This window comes from Odocoileus virginianus, chromosome 1 (assembly GCF_023699985.2).
Source record: "Odocoileus virginianus isolate 20LAN1187 ecotype Illinois chromosome 1, Ovbor_1.2, whole genome shotgun sequence".
Taxonomy (NCBI): domain Eukaryota; kingdom Metazoa; phylum Chordata; class Mammalia; order Artiodactyla; family Cervidae; genus Odocoileus; species Odocoileus virginianus.
In genome coordinates, this window is record NC_069674.1 from 74,086,719 (window position 1) to 74,099,433 (window position 12,715).

Below are 12,715 nucleotides of genomic sequence, written 5' to 3' on the forward strand. Positions count from 1 at the left end.
AAAAGCTACCTTTTTAAAATTTTTCACAAAGATTTTTACTCCCTCTTACATTTCTACTATTTCATGATGAAAAATGTTCATTTAATTTACAGTGTACTATAACTTATTGAGGTCTGAACAGAGAAGTATTGAATGGTAGCCTATAGAATGAAAGGGATCCTGAAGTTCATTTTGTCTTGTTCACTCATTTTATAATGAACCAAGTTCAGGGAAGTTCAGGATTGAACTTTGAAAATTGTTACTTATTAAAAAAAGAAAAACAAAATGTGAGAAAAACTGCTGAATTTTGCTCCACTTAATTCCAGTGCTCTGAAACAGTATGATAATAAATCAGAATTTCTGAAACTATCACAAAAAGAGGTTTCTAGTCAGAGATTAAAAACAAATATTCATCAGCTCACCTCAAAGAACCTCAGTATTACACACTGTGGGGAGCACAGCTAAGTATGCAAGTATACCTCTGAGTCTCTCCATAAGTATTTTAAATATAATACATCTCTTACTAGCATTCATCACTACATTATCCCACATTCAGTGATTCATGTAATTGAGTTTTCCAGGAAATTAAAATTTAATTTCAGTTTTCCATGGCAGCTTCCCTCTCAGAAACAAACACTGCCTTGCTTTCTTTAACAGAGATACAGATCATAATTAGTTTATCTGAGCATGTAACTTTTGGTACTATAGTATGGTACTGTTTTGCATTTGCTTGTAATTTTTTTCTCCTCTCCCTGCTGGTATTATCTTTTATTTACTGAAATCATTTGCCTTCTTTTAGTTTGCTTACTATTTGTAGAATATTACATAACCAAACTCAGGAATATTAAAATAGCATTATTTTAAATTATCTGATTTGTCTTACTTGATTACTACTGCTGGATTTATTTAAAAATTATGAAATGATTATAAGTATAAGGAAATTCAGTGTTTGGCTTGTAAGGTTTATTGCATTTTTTGTTAACCTTGCTTTATGACCATATTTGGTAGCAATCTTAAATTATGTTCAGATCATCACTTTGTTCTAACCGTGAAATCTGAGGAAAAAGTGCTTGGGGTTAAGGTTACCAAATAAGGATTCTGTACCTGCCCTTGTTAGGTAAGGGCAAACGTGTTTAAGATTCTTAATTGATGTTCCAATCTTGCCCAGTGTCAGAGGTTTGTACATAAAATGGGTTATTATCTGTAGAAGGAAACAGAGGTGACAGCTCTGTAAATGATGGGAAATGGCAAAGGTAAATATTACGTCAATTATTTGGTGCTTCAGGCAATCTGTGTCAAATTCAGTCACGTTCTTGGGTAGATGCACTATAAATATTTACTTCCAGATCATGCTCATCACTTCCAGCCTAGATTTCCCAAAGTTGTCATTTCAACATCAGGTAGGTTGTCTGTTATCACGATCCTTCCAGGAAGTCCACTTACCTTGCTCTGTTTAGCTTTCTTGGATGACGTAAAGTTTCGCAGGATGTTTTTAGTTACTGTTTTCACTTGCTGACTTAAACATAGGGCTGTCAGGAACTTAAATAAACTTTGTCTTATTTTGGATTTGAATTGTTAAATTACTATCATTGCTAACATATGGTTCCAAGTATGCTTTTTATATATTTAAGAGAGTCTCAGAAAAATGAAGACAAAAATGTGCTTAGAACAATTCTACTGGATACTCCTGAGTGTGTTTTATTGTTTTGTGTGTTGTGTGGTATAAATTCATTGTCCAATTTTTTAACTGCTGATACAAAATTTTAGTTTCACTTGTTTTGTGGTATGGGAATTAACAAATTTAAAATGAGGCAACAAAGCATTATAACTTAGGAATATATACTGTCACCGCTGTGACCAGGCATTAATGGACAGTGTCTAGAGGATTATTTTGCTTTAAAGAATCAACAGTTTTATTGGTATTTTGTTATATTTTTGCTGAAAATAGAATTTTCTAATAGAAGAGATGTTTTATCATTGTAATATGTTTCCATTCCTTTTCTATAGTAATGTAAATGTGCAGTTGGTTTTGGGGTGGAAAGTCATTTATGGGGTAGTATTCATGTATAGTCAATTAGCATTGTCCCAGTCTTGGTCACAGTGATATCAAGTAACAGTCTTGAGAGTAAGTCAGCACAGTTCAGGATCTTCAATACATTCCCTTCCATCTTCCCTCCCTCCCTCTGCTCCCCTAAAGAAAGAAATCTAAGAAAGCTCAATTTCACTCCCTGTTTAATACTAGTCAACAGTCTCTACATATGAAGAACATATTATAATCTTTGTTTTGGATTAAATAGAAATTCAGAATTTGAAGGTAATTTTAATGTATGTGTAAAACAATGAATAATGCTCTGCGTACAGTCTGATCCTTTGTTGTATTGGTTCTTAGTCATTTCTGCTCCTTGAGCTAGGCCAGTGATTCTCAAAGTCCAGTCTGCAAATCAGCAGCATCAACATCACACATAATGTCCAAGAAGCACCAGCTTAAAGGTTCTTTGTTTATGCTAGGCTTCACTGGTGGCTCAGATGGTAAAGAATCCACCTGCAATGCAGGGGATCCAGGTTTGATCCCTGGATTGGGATGATCCTCTGGGAACGGAATGTCTATCCACTTCAGAATCCTTGCCTGGAGAATCCCATGGACAGAGAAGCCTGACAGGCTATAGTCTATAGGGTCTCTTATGATCAATAATGAATGACCGTCATTCATTCATAAATTAAATTGAAGAGATTGTTTCTGTATTCATACTACTTATCAACTTAAAGCTCTTTTATATTTAACATTCCCAGAGCATAACTGGAAGGTCTATATCTTTAACATGGTAAAATTAGTCTATTATTGATCGATTTTGAGTTTAATTTTGTATATGATATTAGAGAATGCTCTAATTTCACTCTTTTTACATGTAGCTGTCCAGTTTTCCCAGCGCCACTTTCTCCATTGTATTTTCTTGCCTCCTTTGTCTTAGATTAACTGACTGTAGGTGTTTGAGTTTATTGCTGGGCTTTCTGAACTAGTCCCTTGATCTGTATGTCTGTTCTTGTCCCAGTATCATTCTATCATGGTATTTTGATTACTGAAGCTTTGTAATATAGTCTGAAGTCAGAAACTCTGACTCTTCCAGCCTCATTTTTCTTTCTCAAGGTTACTTTGGCTATTTGGGATCTTTTGTGTTTCCATATAAATTTTAAAGTTTTTTAGCTCTAGTTCTGTGAAAAATAGCATTGGTAAAAACTAGTCTATTACTGCTTAAAAGTGTTTTAAAACACTCTGTAGACACAGTTCATTATTTCATTCAGCAAATACTTATGCAGTACATTTGTTTGTCCAGTGGAGGCCAAAACAAAGTCTTCGTCTTTACATCATTGTAGGGTTGGGGGACGAGAGGAAATGAAATACATATTTAGTATTCAGGGGGTGGTAACTGCTATGATAAGAAAAGCAAGATGGCATATACTAGCTAGCTCCCTAAAGCTTCTGTAACAAATAACCACAAATTTGTGGCATAAAACAACAGAAATTTATTCTCTGATAGTACTTGAAGCTAGAAGTTAAAAATTAGTTTGTTAGCAGGATTATGCTCTTCCTGAAGGCTAAAAAAGAAAAATCTAATTCTCATCAAAATCACTTTTAATATCTGTATTTCTAACCAACCGTATTTCAAGGTATTCTGGACTTTTTCTGTCAAATTATTCAAAATTCTTCCAACCTTTCTCTACTACCCACTTCCAAAGCCACATCCACAGGAGTATTTGTTTTATTGCATTACCCAAATCTGGGTACTAAAGATGTGTCAGGGTTCTCAGAGGAAACAACCTGTAGGGTCTGTCTATTTCAAGGAGCTGGCTTACCTGACAGTGGGTGTTGGTTTGCAGTGCAGGACAGCGGGCTCAGGTAGACATTCATTTTGCAGTATTGAGGCAGAATTGTTTTCTTCTGAGAAACTTCAGCTTCTGCCCTTAAGGCCTTTCACCTCAGTAGATGAGGTCTGCCCACATTATCAAGGATAAACTCCTTTAGTGAAAATCAACTGATTATAGATAGTAACCATAACAATAAAATACCTTCACAGCAGCACCCAAATTAGTGTTTAAGTAACTGCATATGATAGCCTAGCCAAATTGATACATAAACCAATCATCAACAGAGGGAAAATGTGGGAGAAGGAGGGTTCTGTTGTTATTTTACATGGAGTGATATATGACATGTGATCAGAGAAGTTAGCTAAAATATATTATCTTTTTTGGTAACGCAGTCTTCAAATTGTGTTCCTTGGCAGTTTAGCAGATGGGTAATCATTTTAATTTCTTTTATTTTGTTTGATCTTCATTACCAGCTGTCCTTTTCACATCTTACCCATTTTAATTTAGTGTGTAGTAGAATCATTTTGTTATATAGCATACTTAAACTTAATGAACAATTTACTAGCTAGACTAATAGAAAAATACCACTTAAATGATGATAAAAGTAACTAGTATTGTTACTTTTATATTGGATACAAATCTGATGCACTTGGATTTGGTTTATAGGCCAATGCTACTCTACTGGGAAAACTCGTTTTGCCTGAGAATTAAATAGGGACTATTTTAATTAGTGCAGTATCTAGATAAATGGACCCTTTTAAAATGTACCAGTTCGCATAGCGTTTCCATTATGTAAGCAGCTATTTCTAGATTACATAACATAATCTATGTGAATTTCAACTTTTGCTTAACTTATACTCTTAGAGGAAAAAGCAGAAAACATCATTATATTGTTTGTGTTACTACCTTGTACAGCAACTTCGAATGGTCTCCTGTTGCATATCATGTAAAAACTAGTAGTAGTTTTTTCACTCCTAGTATTCACACTATTCAATAGGCCACCCATTTATCTCATCTCTTTTTTTCTGTACCATGGTTTTATCTTTTTATTTAGGCAGCCTGTTTGCCCCTATTTAAATATGACTTGCTTTAAATATGACACCTTTCTTACCTCTAATGGTTTCTCCTTTACGTTTAAGTCCTGCTATATTGCTTCAGAGAGAAAACATTTTGTAGTTGGACAAGGGGACCATGTTCTCTGCCTCTAACGTTCTGTGACTCTGGTGAATTTAATATATTCTATTATCTCTGCATTCTCTAGATGCTTCCTGTGACTTCTCTGTTCACACATAGTTCAGCCCCTTCATTGGTGTGTTTTAATGTTCTTGTTCTAATGTGGTCTCATATGTTAATGAATTTGGGTTGTTGTTTTTTTTTAAGGTATTTTGGTTTTTTTGTGTTTCATTGTGAGAGACCTTCCCTTCTAGCAGAATTTTTCTCCCTTAAAGTCCTTTTCTCCTTACCTTCCATCCCACATTCTCCATGCGATTTGGAGCTTTTTTGTGATTTTTTTTATAGAACTCCTTGCTGTGTCTGAGCATTCAGGGTGATGTCAAACTCATTTCTCCTCTTACAGAATGTTTGATGTGGGAGGACAGAGATCTGAGCGGAAGAAATGGATTCACTGCTTCGAAGGAGTGACCGCCATCATCTTCTGTGTGGCTCTGAGTGACTATGACCTGGTTCTAGCTGAAGATGAAGAAATGGCAAGTAGAACCTTTTAAAGATTGAACATGGAATAAGAAGAGTTGGAATTGTTGCCAAGAATTTTTCTAAGAAAAAGTCTTGAGAAATTCTTGCTAATGCCTGAATAATGTGAAAGTTCAGGCACTTTTCTCTAACTTTTCTATTTGGTACATTTCCCTGTTAGTATGCAAAGAAGCATACTTTTTATGATGGATCCTCATAAAAAGGAGAAGACAAAGAGTTCATCTCACTTCAACCCTAGATGTTAGGCATTTCTGTGATCTGGGATCTACATACTGATTAAAAATAAAGTTAGCTCCATTATAGTCCAAGGCTTATATTTCTTACTTCTGCCTGCTTAGTAATCCCTGAGCTATATTATACTTTGCTGCTGTCATGTAATTGTCACATGTGTTTCAGTGTACCATTAATCTGGGGGAAATATTTTTAAATAGAAGAGCTATAAATGTCAGTTTATTTTTTTTTTTTAAGATAAGCTATATACAGTTACAGTTCAGTAGGTGTAACATACAACATTCATTTCTGTCCTTCTAGCATTCTATAATATATCAGTGCCCTTTTTGAGACCACAAATACCAGAAGGGCAGGAAACAGGAATTGGAGGTTTCCTTCCCTCACACACTATTGTATAGGGTATTGGTCTAATTGTGTTTCAGCTTTTTCAGTTCATTAATCTTTAAAAACCTCTACTTACCTTTTAATGGAAACTTTAGTTCACTCTGTAGTGATGAGGTCCCCTCTGAGATGTCTGCACTTGGCATTTCTAGATCACAAGCTCCTACAGTACAGTGGCACACTGCGGGCACTCAGCGAGTGCTGGATGGACGCAGAAGGGTGATGAGTGATGCAGATATTCATCTCGCCTAAAATCATCACGTGTGCTTGTTCTTAAATGGCAGAAGTGCATTTTTGTGATAGGTTATCTATTCTTCGGCTGACTAAGCTCTATTGTACTGCCACACTTTTTTTCCCACACACATTATTTTTTAAAAGTAATATTTCTCAGAATCTTTGCCCTTCTGACACACTGGCTGTATTCTATTACAGAACCGAATGCATGAAAGCATGAAGTTATTCGACAGCATATGTAACAACAAATGGTTTACAGATACATCTATTATACTTTTTCTGAACAAGAAGGATCTCTTTGAAGAAAAAATCAAGAAGAGCCCTCTCACTATATGCTATCCAGAATATGCAGGTATTTTACTTTCTCTGTCAACTCGTAGATTTCTAAGTGAAAGTTTCCCTAAGCCAAGATTTCAGTTGTTGATTTGAATCTCTTGGCTTAGTAGTTCTTAACCTGTAAGCAAAATTATTTAGCAAACTGCATTCAAGCCCAGGTTGCTCCTTGAGGTGTGGATGATTAAAAATAACATTCATTTTATGGAAAAGCTGTTAGATAATTTTCTGTGGTGACCCCAAGTCTTTGTAAACGTAAGATACTGATTTGTTCATGCAGTTAACAGATCTTAGGTCAGGTATTGTGTGATGAACAATAAATAAGATATGTCTCTGTTCACTGACTAATCTCTGAGACAGAGGTACTCCTAAGGAAACATGATACAACAGTGCAGCATGTGACTACAGAGGAAAATGAACAGTAAGGAATTGTAAAGTGGGGGGGAGATTAGAAAGGAGTCTGAGTTAGCTAACTGCTCAGGGGAACGGGGGAAGGGATCACAAGAAATCCAGGCTTTGGTAATGAGACCTTAATGCTACTTCAATTTTACTGCTGTGGAAAACTCTCTGCTTTGAGAAAAGGAAACCTGAGATGCAGTCCTGGCATTCCCATAGTTTGCTCTTTGATCTTGAACGAGGCAGTTAATTTTCCTAAGTCTCAGTACTCCATCTGTGAAATCAAAATTGGGCAAAAACACTGCTTTAGTTCTTTGGAACACTTCCCTGGCTACTGCTGGAAGTGGGCACAAGGAGCACGGATACTCACCCCGCACCCCCCTCCACAAAGAGTCAAATGTGACAGAATAGTAACAACCCTTGCTCCATCCTCATTATTTTAAGAATTTTTTTCTTATAGACAAAATTTTAGTTTTGTATTGAGTAAATTGTATGAATATTTACTGTCTTTCCATGGGCAGTGTTAAAACAACCATGTGCTGTGGATGCTTTTGTATCCCACTAACCCAGGTGAGATCACTGGGAGGAGTGAAGCAAGAGTCCCAATCCAGACCCAAGTCCACTGCCCCTGCTGCATCCAGAACATTAACAACCAGAATACATTTAATTATATTCTTTTTTAAATTTATTTTTATTAATTGGAGGCTAATTACTTTACAGTATTTTAGTGGGTTTTGTCATACATTGACATGAATCAGCCATGGAGTTACATGTATTCCCCATCCCGATACCCCCTCCCACCTCCCTCACTACCCAATCCCTCTGGGTCTTCCCAGTGCACCAGCCCCAAGCACTTGTCTCATGCATCCAACCTGGGCTGGTGATCTGTTTCACTGTAGATAATATACATGTTTCGATGCTGTTCTCTCAAAACATCCCACCCTCACCTTCTCCCACAGAGTCCACAAGTCTGTTCTATACATCTGAGTCTCTTTTTCTTTTTTTGCATATAGGGTTATCGTTACCATCTTTCTAAATTCCATATATATATGTTAGTATGCTGTAATGGTCTTTATCTTTCTGGTTTACTTCACTCTGTATAATGGGCTCCAGTTTCATCCATCTCATTAGAATTGATTCAAATGAATTCTTTTTAATGGCTGAGTAATATTCCATGGTGTATATGTACCATAGCTTCCTTATCCATTCATCTGCTGATGGGCATCTAGGTTGCTTCCATTGCTGGCTATTATAAACAGTGCTGCGATGAACATTGGGGTGCACATGTCTCTTTCAGATCTGGTTTCCTTGGTGTGTATGCCCAGAAGTGGGATTGCTGGGTCATATGGCAGTTCAATTTCCAGTTTTTTAAGAACTCTCCACACTGTTTTCCATAGTGGCTGTACTAGTTTGCATTCCCACCAACAGTGTAAGAGGGTTCCCTTTTCTCCACACCCTCTCCAGCATTATTGCTTGTAGACTTTTGGATAGCAGCCATCCTGACTGGTGTGTAATGGTACCTCATTGTGGTTTTGATGTGCATTTCTCTGATGATGAGGGATGTTGAGCATCTTTTCATGTGTTTGTTAGCCATCTGTATGTCTTCTTTGGAGAAATGTCTGTTTAGTTCTTTGGCCCATTTTTGGATTTGGTCATTTATTTTTCTGGAATTGAGCTGCAGGAGTTGCTTGTATATTTTTGAGATTAATCCTTTGTTGCTTCGTTTGCTATTATTTTCTCCCAGTCTGAGGGCTGTCTTTTCACCTTGCTTATAGTTTCCTTTGTTATGCAAAAGCTTTTAAGTTTCATTAGATCCCATTTGTTTATTTTTGCTTTTATTTCCAATATTCTGGGAGGTGGGTCATAGAGAATCCTGCTGTGATTTATGTTGGAGAGTGTTTTGCCTATGTTCTCCTCTAGGAGTTTTATAGTTTCTGGTCTTATATTTAGATCCTTAATCCATTTTGAGTTTATTTTGGTGTGTGGAGTTAGAAAGTGTTCTAGTTTCATTCTTTTACAAGTGGTTGACCAGTTTTCCCAGCACCACTTGTTAAAGAGGTTGTCTTCTTTTCCATTGTGTATCCTTGCCTCCTTTGTCAAAGATAAGGTGTCCATAGGTTTGTGGATTTATCTCTGGGCTTTCTATTCTGTCCCATTGATCTATATTTCTGTCTTTGTGCCAGTACCATACTGTCTTGATGACTGTGGCTTTGTAGTAGAGTCTGAAGTCAGGCAGGTTGATTCCTCTAGTTCCATTCTTCTTTCTCAAGATTACTTTGGCTATTCAAGGTTTTTTGTTTTTCCATACAAATTGAGAAATTATTTGTTCTAGTTCTGTGAAAAATACCGTTGGTAGCTTAATAGGGATTGCATTGAATCTATAGATTGCTTTGGGTAGAATAGCTATTTTGACAATATTGATCCTTCCAATCCATGAACACGGTATGTTTCTCCATCTGTTTGTGTCCTCTTTGATTTCTTTCATCAGTGTTTTATAGTTTTCTGTGTATAGGTCTTTTGTTTCTTTAGGTAGATATACTCCTAAGTATTTTATTCTTTTTGTTGCAATGGTGAATGGTATTGTTTCCTTAATTTCTCTTTCTGTTTTCTCATTGTTAGTGTATAGGAATGCAAGGGATTTCTGTGTGTTAATTTTATATCGTGTAACTTGACTAGAAAATTACTAGAGCTAATCAACGAGTATAGTAGGGTCTTTAGGGTTTTCTATGTAGAGGATCATGTCATCTGCAAACAGCTAGAGTTTCACTTCTTCTTTTCCTATCTGGATTCCTTTTACTTCTTTTTCTGCTCTGATTGCTGTGGCCAAAACTTCCAAAACTATGTTGAATAGTAGTGGTGAGAGTGTGCACCCTTGTCTTGTTCCTGATTTTAGGGGAAATGCTTTCAGTTTTTCACCATTGAGGGTAATGCTTGCTGTGGGTTTGTCATATATTGCTTTTATTATGTTGAGGTATGTTCCTTCTATTCCTGCTTTCTGGAGAGTTTTAATCATAAATGGGTGTTGAATTTTGTCAAAGGCTTTCTCTGCATCTATTGAGATAATCATATGGTTTTTATCTTTCAATTTGTTAATGTGGTGTATTACATTGATTGATTTGCAGATATTAAAGAATCCTTGCATTCCTGGGATAAAGGCCACTTGGTCATGGTGTATGATTTTTATAATATGTTGCTGGATTCTGTTTGCTAGGATTTTGTTAAGGATTTTTGCATCTGTGTTCATCAGTGATATTGGCCTGTAGTTTTCTTTTTTTGTGGCATCTTTGTCTGGTTTTGGAATTAGGGTGATGGTGGCCTCATAGAATGAGTTTGGAAGTTTACCTTCTTCTGCAGTTTTCTGGAAGAGTTTGAGTAAGATAGGTGTTAGCTCTTCTCTAAATTTTTGGTAGAATTCAGCTGTGAAGCCATCTGGTCCTGGGCTTTTGTTTGCTGGAAGATTTCTGATTACAGTTTCGATTTCCTTGCTTGTGATGGGTCTGTTAAGATCTTCTATTTCTTTCTGGTTCAGTTTTGGAAAGTTATACTTTTCTCAGAATTTGTCCTTTTCTTCCAAGTTGTCCCATTTTATTGGCATAGAGCTGCTGGTAGTAGTCTCTTATGATCCTTTGTATTTCAGTGTTGTCTGTTGTGATCTCTCCATTTTCATTTCTAATTTTGTTAATTTGGTTCTTCTCCCTTTGTTTCTTAATGAGTCTGGCTAACGGTTTGTCAATTTTGTTTATCTTTTCAAAAAACCAGCTTTTAGCTTTGTTGGTTTTTGCTATGGTCTCTTTGGTTTCTTTTGCATTTATTTCTGCCCTAATTTTTAAGATTTCTTTCCTTCTACTAACCCTGGGGTTCTTCATTTCTTCCTTCTCTAGTTGCTTGAGGTGTAGAGTTAGGTTAGTTATTTGACTTTTTTCATGTTTCTTGAGGTAAGCCCGTAATGCTATGAACCTTCCCCTTAGCACTGCTTTTACAGTGTCCCATAGGTTTTGGTTGTTGTGTTTTCATTATCATTCATTTCTATGCATATTTTGATTTCTTTTTTGATTTTTTTCTATGATTTGTTGGTTATTCAGAAGCGTGTAATTTAGCCTCCATATGTTTGAATTTTTAACAATTTTTTTCCTGAAATTGAGATCTAATCTTATTGCACTGTGGTCAGAAAAGATGACTGGAATGATTTCAATTTTTTTGAATTTACCAAGACTAGATTTATGGCCCAGGATGTGATCTATTCTGGAGAAGGTTCCGTGTGCACTTGAGAAAAAGGTGAAGTTGATTGTTTTGGGGTGAAATGTCCTATAGATATCAATTAGGTCTAGCTGGTCCATTGTGTCCTTTAAAGTTTGTGTTTCCTTGTTAATTTTCTGTTTAGTTGATCTATCCATAGTTGTGAGTGGGGTATTAAAGTCTCCCACTATTATTGTGTTACTATTAATTTCCTCTTTCATACTCATTAGCGTTTGCCTTACATATTGTGGTGCTCCTATGTTGGGTGCATATATATTTATAATTGTTATATCTTCTTCTTGGATTGATCCTTTGATCATTATGTAGTGTCTTTCTTTGTCTCTTTTCACAGCCTTTATTTGAAAGTCTATTTTATCTGATAGGAGTATTGCGACTCCTGCTTTCTTTTGGTCTCTTGTTTGCGTGAAATATTTTTTTCCAGCCATTCACTTTTAGTCTGTTTGTGTCCCTTGTTTTGAGGTGGGTCTCTTGTAGACAGCATATATAGGAGTCTTGGTTTTGTATCCATTCAGCCAGCCTTTGTGTTTTGGTTGGGGCATTCACCCCATTTATATTTAAGGTAATTATTGATAGGTATGGTCCCATTGCCATTTACTTTGTTGTTTTGGGTTCACGTTTATACAACCTTTCTGTGTTTCCTGTCTAGAGAAGATCCTTTAGCATTTGTTGAAGAGCTGGTTTGGTGGTGCTGAATTCTCTCAGCTTTTGCTTGTCTGTAAAGCTTTTGAATTCTCCTTCATATCTGAATGAGATCCTTGCTGGGTATAGTAATCTAGGTTGTAGGTTATTCTCTTTCATTACTTGAAGTATGTCCTGCCATTCCCTTCTGGCCTGGAGGGTTTCTATTGATAGATCAGCTGTTATCCTTATGGGAATCCCTTTGTGTGTTATTTGTTGTTTCTCCCTTGCTGCTTTTAATATTTGTTTTTTGTGTTTGATTTTGTTAATTTGATTAATATGTGTCTTGGGGTGTTTCGCCTTGGGTTTATCCTGTTTGGGACTCTCTGGGTTTCTTGGACTTGGGTGGCTATTTCCTTCCCCATTTTAGGGAAGTTTTCAGCTATTATCTCTTTGTGTATTTTCTCATGGCCTTTCTTTTTTTGTCTTCTTCTTCTGGGACTCCTGTGATTCAAATGTTGGGGCATGTCACATTGTCCCTGAGGTTGTCCTCATTTCTTTTGATTCTTTTTTCTTTTTTCCTCTCTGCTTCATTTATTTCCATCATTTTATCTTCTACCTCACTTATCCTATCTTCTGTCTCTGTTATTCTACTCTTGGTTCCCTCCAGAGTGTTTTTGATCTCATTTATTGCATTATTCATTTTTAATTG

At 36.2% G+C, this 12,715-nt stretch overlaps 1 protein-coding gene across 9 annotated transcripts in view; it reads left to right on the top strand.

The window, feature by feature from the left end:
- GNAI1 (G protein subunit alpha i1) overlaps positions 1-12,715 on the top strand; it is a 109,097-nt gene that overhangs the window by 77,404 nt on the left and 18,978 nt on the right. For all 9 annotated transcript variants that reach the window (XM_020882906.2, XM_020882907.2, XM_070469847.1 and 6 more), the window contains 2 exons: positions 5,420-5,549; positions 6,598-6,751. In XM_020882906.2, coding sequence (XP_020738565.1) covers positions 5,420-5,549; positions 6,598-6,751 — 284 coding nt within the window. The remainder of the gene's footprint in view (positions 1-5,419; positions 5,550-6,597; positions 6,752-12,715) is intronic.